This window comes from Chenopodium quinoa, unplaced genomic scaffold, assembly GCF_001683475.1.
Source record: "Chenopodium quinoa cultivar QQ74 unplaced genomic scaffold, ASM168347v1, whole genome shotgun sequence".
Taxonomy (NCBI): domain Eukaryota; kingdom Viridiplantae; phylum Streptophyta; class Magnoliopsida; order Caryophyllales; family Amaranthaceae; genus Chenopodium; species Chenopodium quinoa.
This window is the reverse complement of record NW_018742244.1, coordinates 828,102-841,832: the sequence shown is the minus strand read 5'-3', so window position 1 is coordinate 841,832 and position 13,731 is coordinate 828,102. Positions and strand designations below refer to the sequence as shown.

General features: G+C 36.6%; 4 protein-coding genes across 4 annotated transcripts; all 4 read right to left on the bottom strand.

Moving 5' to 3' along the window:
- Nucleotides 1–4,882: 4,882 nt before the first annotated feature.
- On the bottom strand, nucleotides 4,883–5,290 carry LOC110736991 (auxin-responsive protein SAUR64-like). The gene has a single exon (XM_021917336.1). The coding sequence runs from the start codon at nucleotides 5,288–5,290 to the stop codon at nucleotides 4,883–4,885; it is 408 nt and encodes a 135-aa protein (XP_021773028.1).
- A 2,417-nt stretch (nucleotides 5,291–7,707) lies between these two features.
- Nucleotides 7,708–8,094, bottom strand: LOC110736980 (auxin-responsive protein SAUR67-like). Its single transcript, XM_021917326.1, has one exon. The coding sequence runs from the start codon at nucleotides 8,092–8,094 to the stop codon at nucleotides 7,708–7,710; it is 387 nt and encodes a 128-aa protein (XP_021773018.1).
- A 1,654-nt stretch (nucleotides 8,095–9,748) lies between these two features.
- On the bottom strand, nucleotides 9,749–10,159 carry LOC110736973 (auxin-responsive protein SAUR67-like). Its single transcript, XM_021917317.1, has one exon. It carries the CDS (start codon nucleotides 10,157–10,159, stop codon nucleotides 9,749–9,751), a length of 411 nt encoding a protein of 136 aa, XP_021773009.1.
- Nucleotides 10,160–11,825: 1,666 nt separating this feature from the next.
- On the bottom strand, nucleotides 11,826–12,209 carry LOC110736969 (auxin-responsive protein SAUR67-like). Its single transcript, XM_021917314.1, has one exon. It carries the CDS (start codon nucleotides 12,207–12,209, stop codon nucleotides 11,826–11,828), a length of 384 nt encoding a protein of 127 aa, XP_021773006.1.
- Nucleotides 12,210–13,731: the final 1,522 nt, after the last annotated feature.

Here is a 13,731-nt window from a genome sequence, read left to right as displayed (position 1 = left end):
AATGTATTATCCGTTAAATGTATTTATTGTAATATATAATTGATGCAGGAATATGGTGGAGACGGAAATGATTACAGTGGGATATTTGGACATGATGGTCCATTCGAAGAAGCTCAACAGGCGATTGATTGGGCAAAAGAGGTTGCAATTGCAGCTGGATTTTGCTTGGTAGTAGTAACTCATAAATCTCAACGGGATGGTAGAATGGATCGCATTTTGAGATGTGACCGTTATCGCAAAAGAGAAGAAAGAGATTTTCGTACAGCCACTCGGTTTGATACAAAGCGGAAAGGTTGTGGGTGTGAGTTCAGAGTAAAGGTTCGACAACTACGGAGTCGTGACGGTTGGGAAGTGATTGGTTACTCTAAATGGGGGTATCACAACCATGAGATGATAGTATATGAAGAGGGTCATCGACAACTGAGCGGCTTAAGTCCTGCTGCGAAACTAGTTGTGAAAGAAATGAGTGATGCTCAAGTGAAGCCTGCTAAAATATTAGCATCTGTGTTAGAGAAATTTCCAGAAGACCATCCAAACCGAAGACACATCTACAACGTCAGACAGCAACTTAGGTTTGAACGGTCAGAGGGAAGGAACCCTATACAGCAGCTGCTACACCAGGCACAATCACGTGGTTACCTGTTCTGGTTTGATTCTGATGAAGATACAGCGGAGGTGACTCATCTTTTCCTTGTGCATCCTGATTGTGCTGATATGATCAAGTCTTGGCCATTTGTGATTTTGATCGACTCAACGTACAAGACAAACAAGTACAAGTTCCCACTGGTTGAGATGGTTGGGATGGCTCCAACGAACCAGAACTCTCTGATTGGTCATGCAATCATCAGGGATGAGACGGCTCCAAGTTATTATTGGGTGTTGGAGAAGCTGAGAAACTACATCGGGCCTAATGTTCATCCAGCAGCCATCGTCAGCGACTGTGAGGGAGGTCTCTTTGCCCCCATAGCAGAGCTGTTTCCCGAATCGAACCACTTATTGTGCACATGGCACATCAACAACTGCGTGAAAGTGAAAGCCTACAACCTTTTCAAGAAGAATTTGGAAATGACAGAGAGATTGGTGAATGGTAAGTGGCGGAAGATCCTACAGGCTACCACAGAGGAAGCGTATGAGCGAGCATTGGCTAACTTCAGGGATTCGTACCAGTGGTGTCCGGCACTGGTGGACTATGTGATGCATCAATGGGTCCCTCACAGGGAAAAGTTTGTCAAATATTGGACAAATCAGGTACTTCATTTTGGGAACACTACAACATGTAGAGTTGAGAGCGCTCATAGAGCTACCAAGGACTGGATTGATTCATCGACCGCTGCTTTGGATACACTGTTCGCTAGACTGAACAAGTCAATTGAAACTCAAAAGAACGACATCAGGAACTCTCTAGAGGACTCCAGACGACGACATGGTACGATGTATAGCCATTTTATATTTAAGATTCTCCATGGTCGTGTGTCGCACTACTGCTTGGGGTTGATTCTCACTGAGCTGAACAGGGTGAGGGACTTGACTTGAATAAACGCCACAACCGTGGCCGTGGCGTCCAGCCCAGGCGCCAGCCAACTGGTGGCGGCATCTGCAGCTGGCGCCACCACCGCTGGTTGGGCGTCCAGCCAGGGCACCCCACCGCGGTCACGGTGGGTTTTCCCTTTTTTTTTTTTTTTTAAACAAAATGTACCTTTCCTCCTTGGGACATCCTTCCCTCCGCCGCCGCCGCCAATTCCTTGCCTTGCCGCCTCGACATTGCCGTTATTTGAATTTTTTTTTTTAGAGAGGTTGAAAGAAGATGAGCAATGAGAGTGTGAGTGATGAGAGTGTGAGTGATGAGAGTGTGAGTGTTTTTTTTAAGGTCAAGGGCAATTTTGGCAAACCAAGTGAATTTTGTGGGCTTTATGTAGTAATTTGTGGGCGATGTTTAACAAATCCCAAAAAAAAAAGATGTATGACTCAATTACAAATCAATTTGTTTTTCTTATTAGGTGAATGACCAAAAAAAAAAAAGAAAAACCCAAAATAATTTTTTTTTTTTAAAAATTTGACTTGTTTTTAATTTCAAAGTATTTCATAAACTCCATGATGAATAGTTTTGTTTATCACAGGGTAAATAGCGATTTTAAAGGATTTTGTCCATTTATATTGAAAATTTTACACTTTTGCCCTTGTGATAATTACGGAGATAAAGGTAATATATGATTTATACAAGAGTAGAAACTCATGAATTTGTGGGAATTAAATTGCTTACTACTTTAAATTTCATTTTTTCTATAATTGTTTGGTTTAAAATGTGGAAAGTAATTTTTCACACGAAATTCAAGGCCTATACACTTTTTTTTTTTTACGGGGAGAGCCTATACACTCGGTCATTAGCTCATTTTTTTTTTTTTTTTTTTTTTTTTGAGGAACGGTCAAGCTCATTCAATAAACAAATAAGTAAAATATTATTTGCTTATTTATTGATTAAATAAGAAAATAAATCTCGGGTGTGATATTTTTAAGGAATTTCTATTTACCTTTTTTTTTTAAGGAGAAATTTCTATTTACCTAGAAAGAACTAGATAATTAAATTTCTACTCCATATAGAGAAAATTCATGAGATTTTCTACTCCCTCCTATTCCATTGATTTATTAATTTTTTTTGTTTCAAAGAAACATCTAAATTTTTTTCAATTCCCATATTTTCTTGTGCCAATTTTTTAGATTTTCTCTTTCCTTTCCATTTTTACAGTTTTACTTGATTCGATTTTTTACAAACCCCTTCGTTACGCAGTAATTAATTTCCTGGGTTTTGAGAGTAGTTTTGGTCTAATGAGATCGTTGGTTGTGAAATTGTGATGTAATCAAGGAGTCATGGAGCAGCCATTGATGAAACTAAACAATCATAGATTAGACAAGGGTCAACCTAATTTCTGCAGGTACTCACATTTTCCTTATTTTAATTTAATTTTGTTGACAAACTTAGATATAAGAAAATTCAATTATACCTCTATTGACTCCAATGGCGGTTGATTATATAGTATATTTTTATCACAATGTATTAAAAATTACAAATTTGAAAAACCCTTTTAATTTAAAGGCACGCATTTGCTTCCTTTGAAAGAAATCAAAATGCCAACTTATTCTTGTTCTTTATTCTATTTGGTTAGTCAATTCTATGTTCTTTTGTTGGTCTAACAATCTTTATTAGTTGGGTTAATCTTAATTTTTCCTAGAATAGCTTCAAGATGTGGGTTTGATTTGTAATTTAATATATCTATTGACTAATGTTCTTTAAATACTACTATGTTCAAAATCAAAACCCAGAATTTGGTTCCAAATGTGCTGCCTTTACCTTATGTGACTCTATACGTACATAAGTCATAAGGCTATATCTTTATTGTGTACCTGAATGTATACGGGCTAATGAACGGGATATATCAAATTTGCTAGGTAAAATATTGATGAAAATTCTTGAGAGATTTCTTTTTTCCTTTAAAAAAATTAACAAATAAAAAATTCAGGATTAAGGGTTTGGAATGTTGTGTTGAAGGTAGGATAATTGACTCGTCTATTATTATCTTGATGGATGTAAAGAGGGAGGTAATGGGCAAATGATGTAGACCGAATGTGCTATGACTCTATGAGTTCTTTGGTAAAACCTGATGATAATGAGTTTTTAATCGACTAAGCTAATTGTCAACGACACATAATGAGGTTGTTAATATTGAACTTTTCCTTTTTTTTTTTTTTATTTGGGGCAAGGAGAAAGAAAGTTGAATGTGTATGGCTTGGGCTACCATGGGAGGGGATTAAACTCGAGGGATAGTAGAGGTACTTTTATTCTATGGATGCTTGGATGGGGGGCGGAAGTGAGGGGATTCTGATATACTAATGGATGAGAATTAAACCCCTCCATCTCGGGGGTGGAATGTGAGAGTGTGTACTGCTCTATCCCGTCTTGAACCTTTATAAAATTGCAGTTAGTGACCCTCTAGATCATAGTTTAATTTAGTTCTTCAGATACTTTATAAATTGAATACAATTTCTGATAAAAGAAGGAGTTTTACTTAAGGCTGACATATGGGATCTCTTGTTATGGGAGGATATAAATGTAGAAAGATTGGGAGAGAAAAGCTAGAGCTTACTAGGTCTTGGTAAAATTGAAATGCAGTTGGTTGTTATAAAGTAGTTATATGGGTAGTATACCAGGCTCTTGAACGGATGATCAACAGGTTTTCAAACAAATGTTCTATAATTACAGCATGCATAATAGATAAACTATAATATTGGGTATCTTGTAGAGTTGCTACAATAGAAACAGTTTTGTTCCATTACATAGAGCTGAAGGTTCTGTTAGCCTGTCTATATATTGGATAAAAATGTCTAATGGAACATGGCATGTGTGGAAGGGAACATTGTGGATAGTTACCTTATTTAAGCTATTGTTGAGTGTTTGTAAAATGGAGTTATGATTCATATCATGTTGAATTCGTTCTCAAATGCAACAGGCTTCACAGCTGAATGATGCATAATGTGTGTATGAATTGCGGTATCATGTATTTCAAGTCTGTTGACAACTGACATGGACAAAATATTTGCCTTACTTTCTCTTTCAATATTTTAGGCTGGTTTATTTTGAGCTTGTACTTTGCAAAATCTTGGTTGTTAATTTATTTTTTATTTTTTATTTTTTATTTTTTTTTTCCGTTTGTGGGATGGGGGTGGAGGGAAGGGATTCGAGGGATAACCACAAAAATCAATGTTGTAAACAGATATTTTTAATCAATAATCATTAACAGTTTTTTGTTACATTTTACATCTATCTAGCCAATCTAGGGATAAATATGCTAACATATACAAACTCGGGAATTTTTTTATTCTTTTCTCCTTAGAAGCTACATATTAGTAATTGTTGGTTAGTCTGCTCTTGTTGGGAGTATGATAATGAGGAAGAGCAACAACTATCCATCGATAAGAGGAGGGCTTTCTGCAAGTCTGTAGCTTCATATCTTTGGAGAATAGAGATTGCATACTCCATAAATCTTGAATCGCATGGCAATCTAATCGGGCCATCACTTGTCACTCCAAACTCTTCTTTGGCCATTTTCAATAACTCTCTAAGAATTTCACTCTGAAGATACTTTAAGGGAATCACAAATCGTCTTCCATCCATTGTATAGACGACAAAGTGACCCTTTTCAGTCTCTGATTTCAGCCAGGAAATCCTTTTTCTGCTGGCTGCTGCTAGCTTTTGCCACTTCTTTGCCATACTGATAAGCTTCTTAGTACTAATCATGTTTTAAACTCTTGGAAAACAGAGGGAAAGAGCTATGAAGTTTGAAGTGTTAGATTTGATTTTAAGTTTGTTTGAGAGAATCAGGGGAGGTGGCTAGCCTTTTATAGACCCTTGTCAATGAAAAGGGATTTACTGTCAATCACTTCACACTGCCTCCTTGCTTTCAAAACCATGTGGATGTTGTCTCAAGAAAGCTCTGCCAAGCTAGTGGACATGTCTGATTTAAAGTTTATTAGAAGCCTGCATATGAAGGACATTTGTCAATTATGGAGTATTGATCAAAGTTTTACCTATATTATATAGAAGCTATCTTATTAAGTCTCTTGCAAGCCACTAGATAATGAAGGACTTATTGATGCTAATTGCTAAGTTGTTGTATGACATACCGGACCCTCTGATCTCATCAGGATATCCTATGGTAATATTATTGAATTAAGCAATCAAAATGACTGGGTAGCTCTATCTATTCATAGTTATTAGATTAATTAAAGTACCGGCCTTTGTTATCTCATTCATATCCAGGTCAGATATTGGCACAATCCCTTGTATGAAAATAGGAGAATTCTAGATAAAAACCTTACATTAAACACTATTTTTTTCGAAGGAAAAATAGGTAATTCTTGGAATAAGATGGAATTTTTGCCTAACTTCTAGAGTTTCATCATTGATGAAGTACTTCAAGTTTATTATAATTTGACGAATATCACATTGAAAAGCTCTGTTTGTATACATCTTCTTGGATAAAATCACAAGGCAGTTTGATAGGTTCCTCACTGAACACTTCCCATGTTTTATAACATTTGATATAAGGGTCCTTTATTGTTTCACCTCCATGTTGTAAACAAAGAAGTGACCTTTGTTAGTAATTGCTGTTCGTGAACAAGAAATTCTGCTCCTGCTATTGCTGATAGCCTTGGTCTTATGATGAGCTTCTTAGTAATGGTCATATTCTTGATGCTAGAACTAGAATAAGGAACTTGTTTGTGTTGGGTTCAAAGGAATTGTGGCAAGTGTCCAAGATTTTATTTTCTCTAGTCAAATGCTGGATGTTTATGTTGCCTCTTATGTTCCATAACAAAGCCATGTGAATGCTGGGCCAAAGCAATCTACCATGCATGTTCTCATGCCAAATAATATTTTTCTCTAAAGCTATCTTTTTGAAGTCTAGAAGGTAGTTGGCATGAAACTCTACCACACATGTCAACCCAAGAAGCGATATATCTTCTTAAATAGTGAACCTAGACAGTTTAGTTTCTTAAGCCACTAGATTTTGTGCTAGTTTAAGAGTAAAGGGATAAGATGATTACTAATCTGTAGAATTGTCTCCTTTCTTATGGTTGGTAAAGTGGTAAACCATGGTTGTAAAGCCAAAAGCACACTTAGGACTTGGCTGATTTATTGATGTCAAGTGGTTACTAGACAAATTGAGTACTTAAAAGTGATGATCATTGGGAAGTTATATGAGAACCACACAAATTACATCAAATTGAGGCATGTGGGGTTTTTACTTCTTATTTTTTCCCAAGTGTAATTTAGGTACTGTATGCTGTTGCCCACGGCTACAGGGCTAAGGTGCATCTTCGTTAGCCTATGTATGTCCATATTAACACTTATTGGGGCTCATGGGATGTACCTAGAAGAGATTGTTCTGGAATTTCTTTTCAAGGTTTTTTTTTTGCCTCCTACCAGCCTACCACACTGAAAAGGAGAAGAATATGGTAGTTCCTCTGTCTGAAATGCTTGGACTATTACGAAATCCTTACACAAATCTCAGTGTGATTAAATTAATACTGCTATATAATTAGATCAACAACAATAAAAGCTATCCATTGACTTGATCGATGATTAAGCTGATGTTTTAAAACAACATAATGGGTCACAATTCAAAACAGTGAATATGTTCATCGACGAAGTTTCTGTGGGTTTTATTACTCCTGATACTGATGGTGAAAGTTCATTTTGTTAAGGGATTTTATCTTGAAGTTTTTAGATTGATGTTTCCTTTTTCCCTCAGCCTTCCCCCCTCTCTTCGTTTTCTTGCATGTGAAGTATTTCTGTGAGGAAGGATTCCAACGAACATTAGCTTCTTATAAAACATCCAAATTGCTTCTGTTGAGACTGATGAGTTAAGATACCAAAGTTTGTAAAGACCTTTTTTCCTTTGGAAATATTTTATTGGACTTCATCTATTTTGTACTCTTTTTTTATTATTATTTTTAATCCTTCTTTCCTTCCATCATGCTAGATATTGGAATAGCTGATTTGTATGCAACTATATTGAAGGAGGGGGTGGGGGAACTACAAGTATAATCACGAGATTCCGAGTGCAAAATTGTTTGATTATGAATAAAATATTTGGTTACATTTGACATTAGTGACTTGATCTATGTACAATTTAAGAATTTGTTTGTTTCTATCTAGAAGCTACAGATAAGTAATTGCTGCTTGGTGTTCTCTTGTTTTAAATCTGATAATGACAATGAAGAGTGATAGCTAACCAAAGACAGAATTAGTGCTTTCTCTAAATCTTCATTTCCTTGTCTTTGGAGAATAGAAATAGCATGTTCCATGAAAATTGAATCACATGGTAATGTGATAGGTCCATCACTTGACAGTCCGAACTCTTCTTCTGCCATTCTAAAGAGCTCTGTGAGTATCTCACTTTTGAGATACGTCAAGGGAATCATGAACCGTCTTCCATCTGTTGTGTAGATGACAAAGTGACCCTTATTGGCTACTTTTGTTCTCTGCCAGGAGATCCTTCTTCTGCTGTCTGCTGCTAGCTTCTGCCACTTTCTTGCCATTTCGAGGAGTTTCTTAGTACTAATCATGATTTTGAATCTTAAGAAATATACAGGACTTTTGGGATTTAAGAAATTGGATAAGAATTGGTCTGTGTTGGTATTTTTGGTTTAAGGAAATTACAAAAGGCAAGGTTTTTATAGCCCCTAGCCAAAGATTATGACCTCTATCGTGTCATTTGCAAAGTCTTGGTAGCCAAACCATGTGGATGTTGGACCCAGGAACTTGTCCAAGCAGGTGGGCATGTCTAGATTATTTGTTTGCCCTGAAGCCAATATTTTGGTGAGTAGTTTCATAAAGTTTCTAACCTGTGGTGGCCAAAAGAGCCTCTAGATTGTGGATTTCTTGAGATTGCCGAGAACAAGTATGCATTTGTGCTGGACAAGAAATATTTAAGTTTGTCCGATCTGAAATTGTTATCTCCTGTCTTTGTTAACTTGTTAAGTGACCAAAAAAACAACTGCAACCAAGTTGTCGCAATTATGAGTCGATTAAAGGTTAATCTATCTAGTGGTGGGAAGTAAATGTTTATGTAGCAAAAATAGTATTGCTAACCTGACAGAATCCAAACTAGGTGTAAAAGATGGTGAAAGAGCCTTCTCTTGTGGGATCATATTGTTAGACTTAGAATTTTGATGTGATTTTAAAAATTAGTGCATAGTATTATCACACAGAAGGTTTATTATTGTGATGGATAACTCTGAAATAGGAGTGAAATGGGTTGAATGATAAAAAAATATGGTGTATAAGCATGATGATTGGTGCAACCCTATGTCCTTATAAACGTATGCTCTTTTCTAAGAATATCTGAATATTCTATTTTTCCACTCTGCGCACCTAAGACATTGATGATGCCATTGGTCTTCCTTGAAGGCTTGAAACATAAGACATCAAACTTAAGTTTATTGTTGAGGAAGCAAGTTATATTGATGCTATCTTCTCTTGGTTTAGCATGAAAGACTTATCTTCACCTTTTGTTTTGAAGTGCCTGCAGCATTGCTTGGATGATATATCAACATAATATCGTTGGTAAAGATTTAGCGTGAATGAATTACTAATGTATTGAGCAAAACTAATGGAATGAGATGATTATGCTAGAGTATATACAAAGATAGTTTCTGATTATTGAAAGAGAATAGGCTCTTGAATGAAATTTTGGGTCTCTTGATTTGAAAATTGGGTATAGGCTGGCTAATTTCTTCTCAAATTCATTTTACTGTTAAATTCTGCTTGTGGTTCTTTTTACCCCCCCTTCTGGCTACTAATGGACATTCAATTTTAAATTTAATGGAGTTTCTCTTGTAAATTCCTATATTTTTTCTTCTTTTTTTTTTTTTTTTTTTTTTCCTTTTGTTTTGCTACTTTGTACTCTTTTTGACTGGCCTTTTACTCCTGTATGTGATAGTTTGTTTTTATGGTAGGATTTTTTTTTTATTTTTTTATTTTTTATTTATTTTTACTTTGCAATCAAGAATTTATTTCTTTTTCAATAGGTTGATTCTACTATAGGGAGAGGCAAAAGTGACAAACACAAGAAAATGTTATCCAAAGGCTAACTATTTGATTATGAACAAAAATTTCTGTTACATCTGTATTGTATTCTAAACACTAATCATAGACTATTCAGGAAATTGTAATAATTTCCCTCGTGCCTTCCTAGAAGCTAGAGATTAAAAATTGATTATTGTTGTATCCTTGCTGCATATTTGATGATGATGATGAGGAGCGGCAACTGTCCAAGGACATGATAACTGCTCTCACCAAATCCTCATTTGCATGTCTTTGGAGAATAGACATGGCATATTCCATAAAAGTCGAATCACAAGGTAATGTTAGAGGCCCTTCACTTATGAGTCCAAACTCCTCTTCTGCCATCTTAAGCAGCTCTCTAACTATCTCACTCTGAAGATATACCAAGGGAATCATAAACCGTCTTCCATCTGTTGTATATATTACAAAATGACCCTTGGCCACTGCTGGTTTTGGCCATGAAATCCTTCGTCTGCTGGCTGCTGCTAGTTTCTTCCATTTTCTTGCCATGGTGATGAGCTTCTTTGTACTAATCATGTTTTAGATCTTGAGAAAATTAGAGGTGGATTGAAATATGGAGTTTAAGGATGTAGAAAACTAGAAACGGATGAGGAAGTTTGTATTTGATTTGAGGAAACTATGAGAAGTGCGCGAGCTTTTATAGCTCCAACCCAAAGACATACGGCTCTATTGTTTCTTGTAACATGCTAATTCTTGATTACAAAAGCATGTAGAGATGGGTCCATACCACTCTTTCAAGCAGGTGGTTATGTCTTGCTTTAGCTTATTACCCTTAAGAGTAGTTTCCATCAAGTTTCTAATCCATGTAGGCCAAATAATATTACCTTGTACTGATTAAAGCATTAGTACGTTTTAGTGCTAGCCACTTGTGAGTTATGAATGGTTGTTAGAATTGCAACTCCGTGTCTCTGTCAATTAAGCAGGTGGGTGTGTCTGGATTTAGTTCACTCTGAAGCAAGCATCTGAAGAGCAGTTGTCATCAAGAGTCTAAACCACTTAGGCCATACGGGTCCTTTTTAATTAAATCTTTATTTAGATGGTTGCTTGTTAGCTACTAAATTGTGGTTGTGGATAACTAAAGAGAGTTCAACTTTATCCTCTCTTTATTGAGATTACGTATAAATGATGTCTCCTGTTTTTGTTGTGTGGTGTTTGTTGGAACCTCAAGGGTCCGTAGCTTCACAAGTACATGATAATCGTTGCCAGCTGATCAAGGCCCCTCATGCTGACCTTGAGTCCTAAACCAGAAGTTAGATTCATCAATTTTTTTTTTCTTCCAATAGATGGTGTATTATTTGTTGGGGTAAAGGTTTTATTAAATTATATAACTTCGATTTGATATATTCTAATTATGTGGAAATTTACTTGCTGCAACTGAACATCAGGATATTCAGATTTTAGTTTGATTACATACTTTACTAGATCCTTTAATGTGAAGATGTGTACCCATAGAGAATAATCATCTTGTACAAGTTGTACCATAGTTCATCCTCTGAGAAAACAGGAATTAATCGTTGACTGCCATCCTTAGAAAAGCCACGTGCTTACAGAAACAGAGAGATGATGTATAGGACTGGATAAGCAAATTTCGGATGTGAGGGATATAAAGATAACGAGGTTTGTAAGTGGTAGCATTAGTGAAGACTGAGAACAATACAAACTACTTTGTATATAGTAATTACGTAGGACAATATAGTCAGGCAACTGTAGAGCAATGGCTTCATCTAAGGATGTTTTTTAGTAAATTATGAACACTTTTGCGGTGTTTGGAGGCTTTTGTGAAATGTTTTCCTTATATTGCAACCATTATTTTCTGTCGGCTCTGGTTTCAGTTTAAAGTAAAATATCAGGAGCACATTTGAATATCTTGATTGTAAGCTACCTTTCGTGAGACCATGTCAGGAATGCTGTGTACTGGAGTCACTAATGTCCTGTATGTTCAGTTGACATTGTTAAGGTTGTATTTTGGATGCATTTTTTCAAGACATGTGATTAGTTTTTTTTTTTTCTTCCGGGAGAAGCAGAGGGTTGGGGGTAAGAATTAGCAACAAAAAACAAATAGAGATGTTTCAAAAGCAATAGTATGTTAAACAGAATCCTCTTTACATCTAATTAACATCTAGGTATCTCATTTTTGGTATACAAAATGGCAAAACATATACATTTTGTTCTCCTAACTAGTCTAGAAGCTGTGAATTAATAAATGCTGGCTATTCTGCTGTTGCTGTAAACACGACAATGATGTTGAGTGGCAGGTATTACTCAAGGACAAGATCAGTGCTTTCTCAAAATCCTTGGCTGTATGTCTTTGGAGAATAGAGATGGCGTACTTCATGAAAGTAGAATCACATGGTAATGTAATATGCCCATCACTTAATCCAAACTCTTCTTCTGCCATTTGAAAGAGCTGTGTAACAAAATCGCTCTTGAGAAACGATAAGGGAATCATAAATCTTTCACCATCTATTGTGTAAACGATGAAATGACCCTTATCCGCAACTTTTGATGCTGGCCATGATATTCTCTTTCTGCTAGCTGCGGCTAGCTTTTGCCACTTTCTTGCCATTTTTATCAGTTTCTTTGAACTGATCATGTTTTCTGAAGTTTGAAAGACCGAGAGTGTGAGATTGAATTATGAATTAGAAGGAGGTAGATACTTGGACAAGTAGTTTGGTTTGAGGGATTTTTGAGAAGTAGCAAGGCTTTATAGCTCTTAGCAAATGACATGATTTTAATGGTGCTTGTATTTTTTTGGAAGCAAGACCACGTGGATGTTGGTCCTAGAAATCCTGTTAAGCAGGTGGGCATGTTGGATTTGGTTTTGCTTGAACTCCCTTGTGAGATACTATTAAGCTGTTGTGAGTTGGCATATTAAACCCCAAAGTGTAGGTAAGTTGGAAATTCCTTGAGAGCCACATAAGTAAATTGTTTTGACAAAACAAAGATAGCCTGTAGATTTTCCCGTCCCCCACCCCCCCTCTCCCCACCCTCTCGTCAGGTCGTGCTTGCAATCTTGCTTGGATTCTTTTTGCAACTGTACTGCAATGTAGGCCATTGTATTGATAGTCATGACTCTAGACTAGCAAGTTAACATCGTAAATATGATAAGTGCAGAGTAGAGAAATTTGGAAGTCATTCTTTTCTACGACTGTCCTTGTTTGGTGATCCTTATAGCAACTATTGATTACTGCCTCTTGTCAGCAAACCTTCTTGATGGCTTGTTCTGCCCATTTGCCAAACTGAAGCTCATCACGTCCGTACTATGCTTTAAACCTGCTTCTCATAAGTTGATCATCATTTAAGGATCCGTTGCTCTTAAACTGGTAAATCTTTACACCTGTTTCGTCCAATCTTCCTCATTCAATACTTACAAGAATACTAGTCATCCTATTCTACCCAGATGTTTTGCTGCTCTTGGTTCTTCCTTGTCTTGTTATGACAAGCTGCTGTTTTCATTGTTACTTAATGTTTTTGTTTGGTGATTAAAATTAAGGGAAGAATGATGTAGAAATAACCCTCATCTCCCAAGGTTAACATAAAAAATCATAGCAGCAAAGAGTGTATTAATCTCATCCCCCTCCAAATTGACAGTAGACGAACAATTATACAAATCTGCTATCATAAGTAGAGCTGTCAATTCGGGTAAACGGGTTGGGTTTTGATCGGGTAAAGAGTGAGTCGGGTCAACTTGGGTCGGGTCAATTCAGATTAATAATATAACTTATGCGGGTCGGGTTTGGGTTGGGTCATGCTTGAGTCGGGTCACGTCGGGTCATGCTTCTTATCGGGTTTGGGCCAGGTTAATAACAGGTCGGGTTACATTCGAGTCGGGTGAACAATAGGTCGGGTTTTCACGGGTTCAAATGGGTTAGGGTAATTCTCGGGTTCGAGTCGGGTTCGGTTCAAGTCAATAATTTGCCGGTTAGAATCAGGTCGGGTCAATCTCGGGTTTGAGTCGGGTTCGATTCAAGTCAATAATTTGCGGATTATAATCAGGTCGGGTCATTTTCTAGTCGAGTCATTCTCGGGTTCAAGACAATAATTTACGGGTTATAATCAGGATGGGTCATTTCCAAGTCGGGTCATTC

Excerpts from the sequence above, each read along its gene's own strand:
- LOC110736973 (XM_021917317.1), bottom strand. The coding sequence starts at position 10,159 with ATGATTAGTACAAAGAAGCTCATCACCATGGCAAGAAAATGGAAGAAA.
- LOC110736969 (XM_021917314.1), bottom strand. The coding sequence starts at position 12,209 with ATGGCAAGAAAGTGGCAAAAGCTAGCCGCAGCTAGCAGAAAGAGAATA.
- LOC110736980 (XM_021917326.1), bottom strand. The coding sequence starts at position 8,094 with ATGGCAAGAAAGTGGCAGAAGCTAGCAGCAGACAGCAGAAGAAGGATC.
- LOC110736991 (XM_021917336.1), bottom strand. The coding sequence starts at position 5,290 with ATGATTAGTACTAAGAAGCTTATCAGTATGGCAAAGAAGTGGCAAAAG.